Source organism: Physeter macrocephalus, chromosome 14 (genome assembly GCF_002837175.3).
Source record: "Physeter macrocephalus isolate SW-GA chromosome 14, ASM283717v5, whole genome shotgun sequence".
In the NCBI taxonomy this organism is placed as follows: domain Eukaryota; kingdom Metazoa; phylum Chordata; class Mammalia; order Artiodactyla; family Physeteridae; genus Physeter; species Physeter macrocephalus.
The window spans coordinates 112,382,735-112,396,593 of record NC_041227.1 but is presented as its reverse complement, the minus strand read 5'-3'; the positions used below and the strand labels follow the sequence as shown (position 1 = coordinate 112,396,593).

At 57.4% G+C, this 13,859-nt stretch overlaps 1 protein-coding gene across 19 annotated transcripts in view; it reads left to right on the top strand.

Moving 5' to 3' along the window:
- CACNA1G (calcium voltage-gated channel subunit alpha1 G) overlaps positions 1–10,474 on the top strand; it is a 62,717-nt gene extending 52,243 nt beyond the window's left edge. For 10 of the 19 annotated variants that reach the window (XM_024130091.2, XM_024130095.2, XM_024130094.2 and 7 more), the window contains 9 exons: positions 41–150; positions 869–1,002; positions 1,263–1,333; positions 1,467–1,545; positions 1,640–1,761; positions 2,097–2,482; positions 7,207–7,346; positions 7,668–7,837; positions 9,037–10,037. In XM_024130091.2, coding sequence (XP_023985859.1) covers positions 41–150; positions 869–1,002; positions 1,263–1,333; positions 1,467–1,545; positions 1,640–1,761; positions 2,097–2,482; positions 7,207–7,346; positions 7,668–7,837; positions 9,037–9,777 — 1,953 coding nt within the window. In that variant the 3' untranslated portion in view covers positions 9,778–10,037. Of the gene's footprint in view, positions 1–40; positions 151–868; positions 1,003–1,262; positions 1,334–1,466; positions 1,546–1,639; positions 1,762–2,096; positions 2,483–3,225; positions 3,370–5,300; positions 5,436–7,168; positions 7,347–7,667; positions 7,838–9,036 lie in introns of all 19 variants that reach the window. The other 9 variants (XM_024130084.2, XM_024130086.2, XM_024130081.2 and 6 more) reach the window with 5 other exon arrangements.
- The last annotated feature ends 3,385 nt before the right edge of the window (positions 10,475–13,859 follow it).

The following is a 13,859-nucleotide window of genomic DNA, read 5'->3' as shown; positions in this document are numbered from 1 at the left end:
GGCCTTAAGAGACCCTGCATCCTGCCTCCATCCCTGCCAGATCCTGGACGAGGCTCTGAAGATCTGCAACTACATCTTCACTGTCATCTTCGTCTTGGAGTCCGTTTTCAAACTGGTGGCCTTTGGCTTTCGACGGTTCTTCCAGGACAGGTAACAGAGAGGGGAGGGGAGTAGGGAAGTGGGCAAAAGGGTGCGTTCTCCTGGGGAGATGCCCCGGAGGGTCTAGTGCCTGAAGACCTTTCTTGCCTCTGGAGGTTCAGGCTCCGCTCCAGGACCTACCCAGGGCTGATGGTGGGCTGGGGGTGGGGGTATATCCAGGGCCTGGGAGATGGGAGGGAAGGGAGGGAGTTTGGCAAGGCAGAGCCTGCAGACACTTGACAGCTGAAAACCAGTGTGGCTTAGACTGGAGCCAGACTGCCTGGACAGATCTGAATCCTGGCTCCATCACTTAGAAGCGGGTAACTTTGGGTAAGTTACTTAAGTTACTGAATCGCTCTCCGTTTCCTCATCCGTAGAACGGGATATAATAGCTGCATCCACATCATAGAGTGGTGAAGATTTTTTGAGCTCCTATTTGTAAAGTCTTTCAAATGGTGCTTGGCACAGAGCAGATACCATATTAATGCTAGATAAAAAAGCAAATGAATGAAAAGGTAAAGCAGAGGCCCTCGGGCTAAAGTCCTAGCCCTACCTGTGCCACCAACTGGCTGTGTGACTGTAGATAAACCGCCGCTTCTCTGCAGGACGGAAAGGCTGGACAGGCTGACCTCCACTCTCCTTTCTGTGGCTGAGAACGTGCCACTCGCGTTGCCACAGCTGCCCCTCCTCTGCAGTGCCCCCCTCAGGGAGCTGTGTCCTGGGCTTTCAGGTGGAACCAGCTGGACCTGGCCATTGTGCTGCTGTCCATCATGGGCATCACGCTGGAGGAGATCGAGGTCAACGCCTCACTGCCCATCAACCCCACCATCATCCGCATCATGAGGGTGTTGCGTATCGCCCGAGGTCAGTGCCCGGCTGCCTGCCCACCGTGGCCACCCTCCCGGGGTGACCTGCCCAGGGGGAGATGGCAGGGCTCAGCGCTGACTGGCAGGGGACGAGGTGGCTGTGGGTTCCGTGAGCCTTTCTTCCAGCCTCTGCCAAAAGGGAAAGCTGGGGGCTGGGCTGAGGGTGGGGGTGAAGCCATGGCAGCCTGGCCCTGGCTCCACCAGCTGTGTGACCTGGGACCCAGAGGGGCCGGCTCACGACCTTGTCCTGTCCTGCAGTGCTAAAGCTGCTGAAGATGGCTGTGGGCATGCGGGCCCTGCTGGACACAGTGATGCAGGCCCTGCCCCAGGTAGCTGGGAGGTGGGGGTGGGTGGGAAGGGTCCTCGCGGGAAGGAGAGGGTGCTCTCCAAAGGGGCGGGGGCTCAGGGAAGCTGGCTGGGAGACCCGGTGGCACCTTTTCCATTTCTTTTCCTCTTTTCCAGGTGGGGAACCTGGGACTTCTCTTCATGTTGTTGTTTTTCATCTTTGCAGCTCTGGGCGTGGAGCTCTTTGGAGACTTGGGTGAGTTGGGGTAGGGAGGGCAGAGGAGCCAGGGCTGGAGACCCAGGGGCTCCTGGACTAACTCGGGCCTCTCTCCCCTTCCCTTGTCCTCCAGAGTGTGACGAGACACACCCCTGTGAGGGCCTGGGCCGCCATGCCACCTTTCGGAACTTTGGCATGGCCTTCTTGACCCTCTTCCGAGTCTCCACAGGTGACAACTGGAATGGCATTATGAAGGTGAGAGCCCACCGCAGCGAGGTCCCTCCCAGGGCTGGCTCGGGCCCCAAGGAGACAGCCCCACTTCTTGGCTCAAGACGAACTGGATGGGAATAAAAGCATGTAACCTTCTGTCCCCCATGCCGGAACACTCTGGAACTCCCTCTCCCCAGGACATGCTCTGACTCACACTTCCCAGGACAGTGTCTAGTGCTCTTCTGCCCCCAGGACACCGTCACGCCCTCCTCCTGCGCCTCCTTCTCCCCCGGCAAAGCTCCGTGACACAGAGACCTGATTTCCCAGGATGGCTCGGTCCGCTGTCCTCACAACCTCACCTCTCTAACCCGCCTCCCCAGGACACCCTCCGGGACTGTGACCAGGAGTCCACCTGCTACAACACGGTCATCTCTCCCATCTACTTCGTGTCCTTCGTGCTGACAGCCCAGTTTGTGCTGGTCAACGTGGTGATTGCCGTGCTGATGAAGCACCTGGAGGAGAGCAACAAGGAGGCCAAGGAGGAGGCCGAACTGGAGGCTGAGCTGGAGCTGGAGATGAAGACGCTTAGCCCACAGGCCCCCTCGCCACCGGGCAGCCCCTTCCTCTGGCCTGGGGTCGAGGGCCCCGACGGCCCTGGCAGCCCCAAGCCTGGGGCCCCACATGCTGCAGCCCACGCTGAAGCAGTCTCCCACTTCTCCCTGGAGCACCCCATGGTGAGCAAACACCCCCTTCGCCTCAAGGGGGTGTGGGATGGAGACCGGTGGCATGGGTGCTCAGCGGCTCGGTGGTTGGGTGGTGTACAGGGAGCGGGCAGCAAGCAGACCCTGGGGCTCCTCCTGAGCCGTCTGGCCCGCCTGCCTGGATGTGGAGGGGTGAGCAGGCCCCTGCCCATCCCCAGAGAGGGCTGCCTGCACTCACAGCGCGGGGCCACCCCGGCAAGTCGCTGGCACATGTGCTGGCTCATCCGTCCCGGTGCCTCCCGTTTGGCCTGGACTCCCCTTCCTGGCTCTTAGGTTCAAGGCTGTTTTCTGTTTCCTTCCTGTTTCTTTCTTACCCTCGCCCTGATTTTGCCAAACCTCTTTCCTTCCCCACCCTTCAACCTGCCTGATTCCATCTCTCAATCTTTTTCCCTGGTCTTCTCTTTCCTTCGCCTTCTCCCCCTGTGGCTCCTGTTCCATCTCCCATCTCTTCTTCCTCCTCCCACACCTCTCTCTTCCGCACCTTCCACATCCCCTCCTCTTTCTCTGTCTCTTTGTTGTTATTGTTGTGTGTGTGTGTGTGTGTGCGCGCGCGCGCACGCGTGTGACCTCCTCTTTCTCTGTCTCTTTGTTGTTATTGCTGTGTGTGTGTGTGTGTGTGTGCGCGCGCGTGCAAGCGTGTGACCTCCTCTTTCTCTCTCTCTGACTCTTCCCAATCCCTTGCCATGACACTTCCCGTACCCCCACGCCCCTGACTCTCTGGTTCCCCTTATGGGCTGGTCCTCCCCAGGACAGACAGCTGTTTGACACCATATCCCTGCTGATCCAGGGCTCCCTGGAAGGGGAGCTGAAGCTGATGGACGAGCTGGCAGGCCCAGGAGGCCCGCCCTCTGCCTTCCCTCCCGCCCGCAGCCTGGGCGGCTCCGACCCACAGGTTACTGTGTCCCTGTGCTGTGCCCCTTCTCCTGACTGTGCTGGGCTGTGCCATGCTGTGCCATGCTTCTGGGGACGGGGCGGGGGGGTGTTTCCTGCCCACTGGGTGTCTGGGGAAAGAACAGCCTCAGGGCCTCAGTTGAGCTTTGGGCCTGGCAGGAGGCAGCCAGGGGTTCTTCAGGCTGAGATCAACCTCCGGAACACATGGTTGGAAGGTAGGAATGCTGAGATGGCACTTCTGAGGGAGAAGGCTACTTGGAGGAGGGGTCTGGAGAGGGCAATTGTAAGAAAGAACCTGGAAGAAAAGAGATGGATGTAGCAGAAGACAAGTTGGCAGTGGTACCTTAGCGGGTAGTGGGGGGAGTGAGGTACCAGATCCAGCGGAGAGGCGCTTCAGGGGAGAGTGCAGGTGGCCAGGGGACCCAGTGAGGGACGTGTCTTAGAATACAGTCTCCTTCTTCTCCGTATCCAGTGCCCTCCCCTTCCCCAGTCCTCTGTTTGGTGGCTTTTTAAGCTAAGGAAACCGCTGGGCATGATGGGTGCTATCCGCAGCCAGTGGCTTCTGACCTGGTCCTGAGAGTGGGTGGAGGCCTCCAGCTGGGAGTGGGTTCCGGGGACCTCGTGTGAAATAGGACTTGGCTTCCTCCCCAAGCCCTGCCCCTTCCCACAGCACCACAGGCTTTTCTCCCCCAATCCCATTTCACTGTGATCTGCTTTCTGGGGTCCTCTTCCTTCTCCTCTTGGGACCTGTCTGGCCGCCTTTGACCCCCTCCACTTGGAGGTGCACCCCACCAACCCTCCTCCTAGGTCAAGGACTGCAGGAAAGCCCCCAGTAGACCCAGAGTGGAAGTAAGGAGACAGGTATCAGCTGGAGGTAGAAAGCCTAGTGTTCCGCGGGCCATGATGGATGATGGCGCGAGCAAGCAGGTTCCCAGCACCTGGGACACCTGTAGCTTGATCAAAGAAATGGACGGTGATCCTCAAATAAGAAGGGACCTTGCCTCTAGGGTTCCTGACCTCTTGTTGGGATTCAGCCTCAGATAGACTATAGGGACCTGAACCTGGCAATGACCTAGAATGATCAGTGGGAAAGCAAGTCCCTTCCCAAGGCCTCCTATCCTGAAGGAAGCTCATGGGGAAGGGTGCTGGGGGAGAGGAGGGTGTTGAGAAGGTGACCAGGCAGTCAGCTCATCTGGGAGGCATGGCCCCGCGCTCCCCCAGGGCCCTGTAGGCACTGAAGCCCGGCTGCAGATCCCAGGTGAGCCAGCCAGATGCTGTGGTGGCCCAACCCAGTGTGCCCAGTTCAGGCCAGCTGGAGGAGAGCATCTCCCAGAACCTAACCTGGAGAGGGCAGGCGGAGGAGGGCCCAGGAGGGGAGATGCCAGAATCTGGGGGCAGGCCAAGTTCTGCCAGGCTTTTGGAAGCAGAGAGAATAAGCAGAAAGCAGTCATCAGATTGGCAGCTTTGTCCCCAGCACCCCCCCACCCCACCCCATGCTGCTCTGTCTGTGCTGGGAGCAGAGAGGTGTTTTGCAGACCTTTCTTCATTTTTTTTCTGGTATCTTCCCGCTCCCTGCTCCCTCCCTGGGTGGTGGTAGTGTGGGAGGGGCTGTCAAGGTTCCTGGGGCATCTTTAGAACGTGTTTCTGTGTCTCCTCGCTTTGTCAGTGTTTGCTCTGGCTCTTTGCTGCCTGCGCAGCCTCTCTGATCAGAGCAGGGGTTTGAAGTGGGGGAGGGGAGGCGCTCTCAGTTTACTTGGGAAAGGGGTGGGGAGAGAGAAAGGAGGCCTTTTCTCCTTACGCTTTGTGAACGGGGGAAGAGGGGCTCTGTGTGCGCACGCGCGCGTGTGTGTGCGTGTGCGTGCGTGTGCGTGCACACACGAGAATGTGCACTGTCTTGGTTTCTTATGCCTGATCATCTCTCTCCCTGTCTAGATCCCTCTAGCTGAGATGGAGGCTCTGTCTCTGACGTCAGAGATTGTGTCTGAACTGTCCTGCTCTGTAGCTCTGACGGATGACTCTTTGCCCGATGACACTCACACACTCTTACTTAGTGCCCTGGAGAGCAATGTACATACACACAGCCCCCCACTGCTCCCCCAGCCTCCCCAGGGGCCGGGCTGGCTGCAGGGCTCCAGATCCCTCCCCTCCTCTGTCTCTGCCACCAGGCCCCACCCAGAGGCAGCACTTAGTGCTCCAGGCTTTGCTACGTCTTTCAGGTTCCCCACAGTGGACAAAGAAATTAGATAAGATTAAATTGGGGCCTTGCCCAGAAGGGCCCAGGGGCAGCAGTTGTGAAAGGGTTAATCCAGACACCCAGGAGTGACAGAGCTCCAAACAGAGGTGTTTTCGGGCAGCTGACCAAAGGGCCTGTCTGGACACAGAGTTGGCCTCTGTATTTGGAGCCCCGTGCAAGCCAGCCCTCCCCCTCCCCCTCCCCGCACCCCTCCTTCCCGCCTCCGCTTCCCCCCATCGCCCCAACATGAGCCATTCACCACCACGTAGTGGGTGAGAGCCACATCTCTGCTGCCACCACCATGCCTTTCTCAACCTGGGGGGCCGTTCCTATCTCCCTTGTCACTGTCCCTGTATGTCCCCACGTCCTGGGGCGATTCTTTGTGTTCTGACAGCTCCTCCACCCTTGCCCGGCTCCCCCGTCCCCATCTGATCTGTGAGCAGCCCCCTTCTCCCTGTCTTCCCCCTCTTCTTGCGACTTAAGGAGGGACAGGGGGCCCTTCCTCACAGCAGGGCTCTGTTGGGGCAGGGCCTTGACCTTAGGGGTTCCTGGGGGTCTTGGAGTGGTTGGCAGAAGTGGAGCCTGGGGCTGAGAGAGGAAGTAAAGGATCCAGACTGTTTTCTGACACAGCCATTCTCAGGCCTTCTGGGGCTACTTAACTGGCTGGGTCCACATCGGCACAGGAACCTACAGCCTCTCTGAGAGCCAGGAACGGACAGGGTGATGGAGAAGTCTATGGGGAACAAGCCTTGTCTCCCTCCAGCTGGGGTCAAAGGCTGATTATTGCCTTTCTTTGAAATAGATTAAAAAAAATCCACTCCCATCCCCAGTCTGTCCACTAAGGGAGGACCTGAGTCCATGGTACCCAGGGCTTGCTCCTCTCCCACCACCTGCCAGAGTCACTGTGTAATTAAAGGGAGGTGGGGAGGGGGGTGAACCAGCTGTGACATCCTCTTAGTGTTCATCCGTCATTCAGCTCACGTTAACCCAGCCCTTGTCCAGTGCTGGGTGTTGGGGCTGCCTTAGGAACTGGATGGTGAAACAGCCTCTATTCTGCAGGCAGTCCTGGGCTGCCTGGTCTCCTGCTCATTAGGAAGGCCCTCCCCTACTCCCCAAGCCCCAGCACAGAGATTGGGATGGGGGGCTGTTGTTAGCGTTTAACTCTCCACTGTGCAGCTTCAGAGACTCAATGGGGCCTTGAGAATGAGCTCTTGGGCTGCTTGAAGGGCTGGGGGCTGGGGGCTGCTCTCCCTCCTCTGGACACCTCACCCCTCTGCCATCCCCTGTGGAAAGCTCCAAGGTGATGCAGTATGAATAGTTTTCTGGGGGCCCGGCATCCTCCTACCCCCTCCCTCCCTGTGTGTGGAGGGCTCATCCATGTGTCTGTCCCTTCTCCTGGACCACACTCATCCCATCACCACCTTGTCCAGGGAGGGGATGGGGGCCAGGGCCTTGGCCGGGGGTGGGGTGGGGGTGGGCTTCTGGTTTCTGTTGCCAAGCTCTGCCTCAGTTACCCAATCTGGATGCCCCCTCTTCCTCCCATCTCCCTCCCCTGTTCCTTTTGCAGATGGAGTCCCACACCGAGGAGGTGCCCGTCATGCTGAGACCAGATCTGCTGACTGTGAGGAAGTCTGGGGTCAGCCGAACGCACTCTCTGCCCAATGACAGCTACATGTGCCGGGATGGGAGCACTGCCGAGGGGTCCCTGGGACACAGGGGCTGGGGGCTCCCCAAAGCTCAGTCAGGTACCAAGGCTGGGGGCAGGCCAGCTCGGCTCACACCAGGAGATCCGTCCTTGCCTAAGCCCAGTCCTGTCCTCGGGAAGTAGGGGTACTGAGGCAGACAAAGAGGTCTCTCCTACCTCTGAGGAGCCCCCAGCCTGAAGGGGTCAGCCAGCCCCTGCCTGAGGGAGCCCCCAGCCTGAGGGGAGTGGCTTTCAGTCCAGGGTGGGGGTTGGGTGGTGAGGGTAGAGGCCCCGGTGGGGGAGTGGACGGGAGGGACTCGGGTGGGAGCCAGCACATTGACTCTCCAGGTCTTCTCTCTCCCCCTCCCCCCTCCCCTCACAGGCTCTGTCTTGTCCGTTCACTCCCAGCCAGCAGACACCAGCTACATCCTGCAGCTTCCCAAAGACGCACCCCATCTGCTCCAGCCCCACGGCGCTCCCACGTGGGGCACCATCCCCAAATTGCCCCCACCAGGACGCTCCCCTCTGGCTCAGAGGCCACTCAGGCGCCAGGTGAGCAGGTGTAGAGGGTGGGCACGGCCCGGGGCTGGTCTCTCTGCTGGGAATCCTAGGCTGTTGGTGGTGACCAGGGTTGCCACTTTCATTCTCCCAGCGAACATTTATTGTGTGCCAGCGATGTGCCAGACTGAGTTCTAGATACCAAGGACACAATTCTAGGCAAAGCAGAAGTGGTCTGTGTCCTCTTGGAGTTTGCACCCCCTCCTTTGTTTCGCCGAGGAGGCCCGGAGACCAGAGGGGGCCATGGTTGTCCAGGGACACACGTCAGGTTGGAGGTAGAACCTGGTCTCTGGACTCCCTTTCCATGGCGCAGAGCTGCCTCCCTATTCTCTGTACTTCTAGACCTAGCTAAGGGGCACAAGGCACGTTTTAGATGTCTCCACTTTTGGCCAAGCCCGGCGCCTACCTTCCAGAGCCCACACTCCAGGGGCACAGAGCAGAAACTCGTGTAGCCAGGTGAGGCTTGTGTGCCCCCACTGTGACAAGGCCACTGCCCACGCCATGTGTGCCTCATGTGTGAGGATAGCCACGTGAGGATCTGCTCAATCCAGCACATTTGGGGAGCAGGCACCATCGTCATCCCTTCTGCAAATATCCGCTGAGCAGCCTCCATGGCCGGGCACCGGGGGCATGGACAAATGAGACAGCCCCTGCCCTCTGGAGCTCATGGTATAATAGCAGAGACATAGACCCCATCAGGTCATTGCAGCAACAGGTCACAGGGTGCTCACATGTGTGGTGCAGCAGGGAGCCGAGGAGGAAGGGGTCAGTTTTACTTTGGGGTGAAGATAGTCGGGTATTACATTACGGGGTACCTGAGCCCATCAAGTCAAGGGATGCTTGCCATTTGGGAAGGGTATTTAAGGCCAAAGAAATAGCCTGTGCAGAGGCTGGGAGGTGTGCAGAGCCAGCTGGGGGGCAGAGCTGGCCCAGTGCTTTGTTGGGTCGCATGGGTTGGGAGCTGTACAGAGCGATTCCTGCAGGCTGGGGGGTGGGGGGTGGGGGCACAGTGGATAACAGAGGTCAGACTGCGTATGACCCACGTCTCCCAACAAGAGCAGATCCTGGTACCCCCGCCTAGGGTGGTCCTGCAACTCCATGGAGGGGGAGGAGGGGCTCTCTGACCTGCCAGGTGGGACAGTTCACAGGGGAGAGGAAGCCCCTGGGCTGAGCCCTCACCCCACCCCATACAGGCAGCAATAAGGACGGATTCCCTGGACATTCAGGGCCTGGGCAGCAGGGAAGACCTGCTGTCAGAGGTGAGCGGGTCCTCCCCGCCGCTGGCCGGGGCCTCCTCCTTCTGGGGCCGCTCCAGCACCCAGGCGCAGCAGCATTCCCACAGCCAGAGCAAGACCTCGAAGCACATGCCCCCGTCAGCCCCCTGCCCGGGCCCAGAACCCACGTGGAGCAAGGGCCCATCAGATATCAGAAGCAGCTTAGAGCTGGACACGGAGCTGAGCTGGATTTCAGGAGACCTCCTGCCTGTGGGCAGCCAGGACGACGCCCCATCCCCACGGGACCTGAAGAAGTGCTACAGCGTGGAGGCCCGCAGCTGCCCGCGCCGTCCTGCGTCCTGGCTGGATGAACAGAGGAGGCACTCCATCGCCGTCAGCTGCCTGGACAGTGGCTCCCAACCCCGCCTGGGCCCTGGCCCCTCTAGCCTCAGGGGTCAGCCTCTTGGGGGACCTGGGAGCCGACCCAAGAAGAAACTCAGCCCGCCCAGTATCTCCATAGACCCCCCAGAGAGCCAGAGCCAGGGCCCTCGGCCCCCACCCAGCCCTGGTGTCTGCCTCCGCCGGAGGGCTCCATCCAGCGATTCCAAGGATCCCTTGGCCTCCGGCCCTCCCGACAGCATGGCTGCCTCGCCCCCCCCAAAGAAAGACGTGCTGAGTCTCTCTGGTTTATCCTCTGACCCAGCAGACCTGGACCCCTGAGCCCTGCCCTACTCTCCCACTCACCTTTCTCCACTGGGTGCCAAATCCTAGCTCCTCCTCCGGGGCTATATTCCTGGAAAGTTCCACATGGACACTGAGGAGGTGCTCCTCCTCGCCTCAGTGGCACTGGGCACCGGCGAGCGGAATTTCCGGAGTTCAAAGCAGCAGCCAGCCGTGGCCACCCTGCTCCAGGCTGAGAGAGAGAGAGGCCCAGTGGAGCTGAGGTTCCCGACACCAGGAGCTGTTGGGAGAAAGCAATACGTTTGTGCAGAATCTCTATGTATATTCTATTTTATTAAATTAATTGAATCTAGTATTTGCGGGATGTACGACATTTTGTGACTGAAGAGACTTGTTTCCTCCTGCTTTTATGTGTCTCAGAATATTTTTGAGGCGAAGGCGTCTGTCTCTTGGCTATTTTAACCTAAAATAACGAATCTAGTTATATTCCCTCTTCTTGCAAAGCACAAGCTGGGACCGAGAGTGCATTACAGCCCTGATGGGGGCCCATCTTCAGTGGAGAGCGAGAACCATTTTGGAAACTGTAATGTAACTTATTTTTTTCCTTTAACCTCGTCATCATTTTCTCTAGGAGAAAAAAAGAAAAAAATAAGATTTTACAAATGAAATGGAACCTTTTTATATATACATACATACATATCTATATCTATATCTATAATAAAGTAATTTTCCAAAATAAAAAGTTAATCACGGTCCAGAGTAAAAGCAAAAGGGACAGAATTAGGCATTTCCAGATGGCACTGGAGGGAGATTCCTGGAGATGGGGAGTGGGTGGTGGGGAGGGAAGGGTCAGAGCTGCCTCTGTGTGTGTGTGTGTGTGTGTGTGTGTGTGTGTGTGTGTGTGTGCCAGAGAGAGAGAGATGCTACATGCCTCTCCCCAGAGGGCTGCAATCTTGCAGCCTGGCCTCCCAGGGGTAAGGGAGGAGAGAAGCCCCCCTGCTGGTGGCAGGCTGGATGAGCAGGGTGTACTCCTGCTTCTATCAAAGGTTTACCTCTTCCTCTAAGCCAGGCAGCTCTGTGAATGTGAGTGATTCCAGATTAACTCTTATTTCTGCTGACAGCTATCAGCCCCATGGTGAAAGCTGGAAATTGGCATAATGAAGCTGTTTTGGTTAATGGGGCCGACTGAGGCTGGGGGAGGCGCGTCAGCTGCTGCAATGGGGTTTTGTGAGGTGGCAGGGAAGGAGGTAAATGCTTCTGGGTTTCCCTTCCTCAGGCTTCAGCCCGGGTGACCTGCGGAGGGCGGGGGGCACTGACCAGTACCGGCACTGCGGGCACTGCCCCATCGAGGCTGGCAAAGGGATTAAGCTATATAAACAGCGAGCTGCTCCCTCCTGAGATGGAGGGGGCCAGGGCCAGGACCTCCCAGGCTGCTGGAGTGGGGAGCTGGCCCCCTGGGGGGTGATGAATGAACACCATCTAAGAGTTTACACGGCCTGCTGCTGCCTGCCCAGTGGGAGCTCCCAGAGGAGGGAGGGGGTGAAGGCAGCCAGGCAGGCAGAGGGGAGGAGGGGGAGAGGAGGAGGGGCCAGTGGCACAGCCCAGAACCTCCTTTCTGGGGCTACCATGGGCAATATTCTTTTGTCTGAAACCCTGGTGCCAAGGGCACCAACCACAGACTCATCCAGTCTGTCCCTGCCAGCTACCCCAAAACATCCGCCCCAACCCCACCCCCTTGAACACCCTTACCCCCTTACACCCAGCACCTTCTAACCCCATGACTCTTGAAACCTCAAAGGCAGCTTGGGCTTGGAAGCCCTTACCCACAGGCCCCATCTGAACCTGGGATCCTGGGGAAGTTGGGGGAGGCTGCTGGATGGTTGGACCTGGAAATTTTGTCCATCCCAGTATTTTCTAAGCTGGTGAAAGTTTTTCTAATTGCTGTTTTGGACGGAAATGATACTGCTCCTTGAAGCAAACACCTGGATTTATCCTCTTAGGATGTGGAACGGTGTGAAAGTTTTTCCTCTGGCCTCGTTGGGTGGGGAGAGGAGGGTGCATGTAGGAAATGCCTTCTTTAAAAAGAAAAGAAAAGAAAAGAAAATCTACACAAAATTCCTAGAGTTTTGTCACCTGGGTTTGCAGATTAAGCTTTTATATTTTGGTAGCATTCTGTAGCTGTCTGTTCCGTAATGAGGGTAGGAAATTTGGGGAGGATGCCCTGGGGTCTCTTTTTCTTCTAATGGTTAGAGGATTCTGGGTCAAGGTGAAGCCAGAGAACTGGGCTGCTACCCGCTCCCCTCAATCCCAGACTTCCCAACCATGCTCAGAGTCATAGTGGATATTTGGACATTTGAGGGGAGAGAATTGCGGCCTCTCCACCAAAAATGTAAAACCTTTATCAATGATGGAAGCTGTTGTGTCTCATTAAAAGGGTTCTGAAGTGGAAATAATAATCTTATTAACAGTAGTAATAATAACAAGATGCTAACTTCATGATGCTTGTCTGGATGGTTATTTGATTCTGCTCTAGGATACATCAGAGGTGGGGAGTGGAGGAATCTGAAGGAAGCTGGGGTGGAGGCAGCAGGTCTTGGATTAGGGCCTCCAGGACAGGGTTGGAACTGGCCAGGAGCTTCAGGGATGTGGGGGCTTTTGGAGGTAAGAACATCTATGCTGGCACTTCTGCTCTCAGCCTCCTCCTTGTGGGTTCAGAGGGAACTGTGTTAACAGCTGCAGGCCCCCACCTCGGGCTTGGCTGTTTCTGCTTCCTCCACCTCAAGACTCCAGGAAAAGGTCTATCTGGGGGCGGGGGGACTAGGAAGCGTAGCAAGCAGAGCTGGTGCTAAAAACAAATCTGAGGCTCATCTGCAGTATCTCACTTATTTCTCACAGTACCCTAGCAAGGGAAGTACCATTGCTATCATTTTCCCATGAGGCAGTGAGTTCAGAAAGGTCAAGTGACTTTGCCCAACATCACACAGCCAGGAAATGGTGGAGCTGAGCTTTGACTCTTGACCTGGCCAACCTCCAGACAATTGGCTTCACATTACCCCAGCCTCTTTTCCATTGTGGAAGGAATGGGACATGGTGTTAGGAGTCCTGATCACAAAATGACTTGCCAAGGACGACTTTTCCAAAGCAGTCACATTTGCGTTCATGGAAATGTACTCCTGAGCTCCCAGTTTGGTGTCCTCAGAGGCTTAGAGGAGCCTATATCGTGTGGAGAGAGGCTTGACCACAAGAGAAGGTGTCCCTCAGCTCCAGGTGCTTGACCAAGAGCTGGCCAAGTCTGACTCTGCAATTACGAAGTTTCCCAGGCACCATCTTTCCCTGGCAAAATGCTGCCCTTGAACCTCAAAGCACCTGCTCTCCTCCTCCTCCTCCCACCCCCTCCCTTGTTTCTTTCTGTCCTCTCCCCTGCCCCACCCAGACCTCTCTCACTTTTCAAACATTTTGCCTCCATCGTCACCCCTAATCTCCACCCATCACAGCCCAGTGCCCCATGGCCTCCTCTCACATTTCCTGTGGCGGGGGGAGGGAGGTGGGTGGAGGGCTGGCAACAGCAGTGCAGTGAGGGCATCAAACACCAGGTGGCAGCAACAAGGCACCTTCACCTGGTGCCACCCTGGTGCCCCTTCTGTAGAGGGACCTAGCCAGGGGGAGGACGCCAACACTGATGGACACCTTCTGCAGACAGGTGCTGTGTGCAGCCCCCATAGAAGGAAACGGGCTTGCAGAGCCCAGTGGAGGACTCATCTGTCGGGGGGGGGGCGGATCCCAGCCATTGGAGTGCTGAGCCCATGGTGCCCAGAGATCCCAGCCCACAGCCAGTGGACCCAGGACTAATCCAGGACAGTGGTTGCCAGGAGAGGAATTAACTCTCAAAAGCGAATTCAGTTGTGGGCTGGCACCCTGCTCTGAGGACACAGCAAGACAGGCCAAGGAGGTGATCGCTCCAGCGAACATCGATGAGGGAATTCTGCTAAGAACGTCAGAATTCTGTGTGTCTTAGCACTGGTCCAGGTGTGGAGATGCTGACCATGGCCCACGGAGCTAATTAATTCTTCTTGCTTTGAAAACTCCTGAAGCAGGCACAGCAGCCAGTGCTCACACACCAG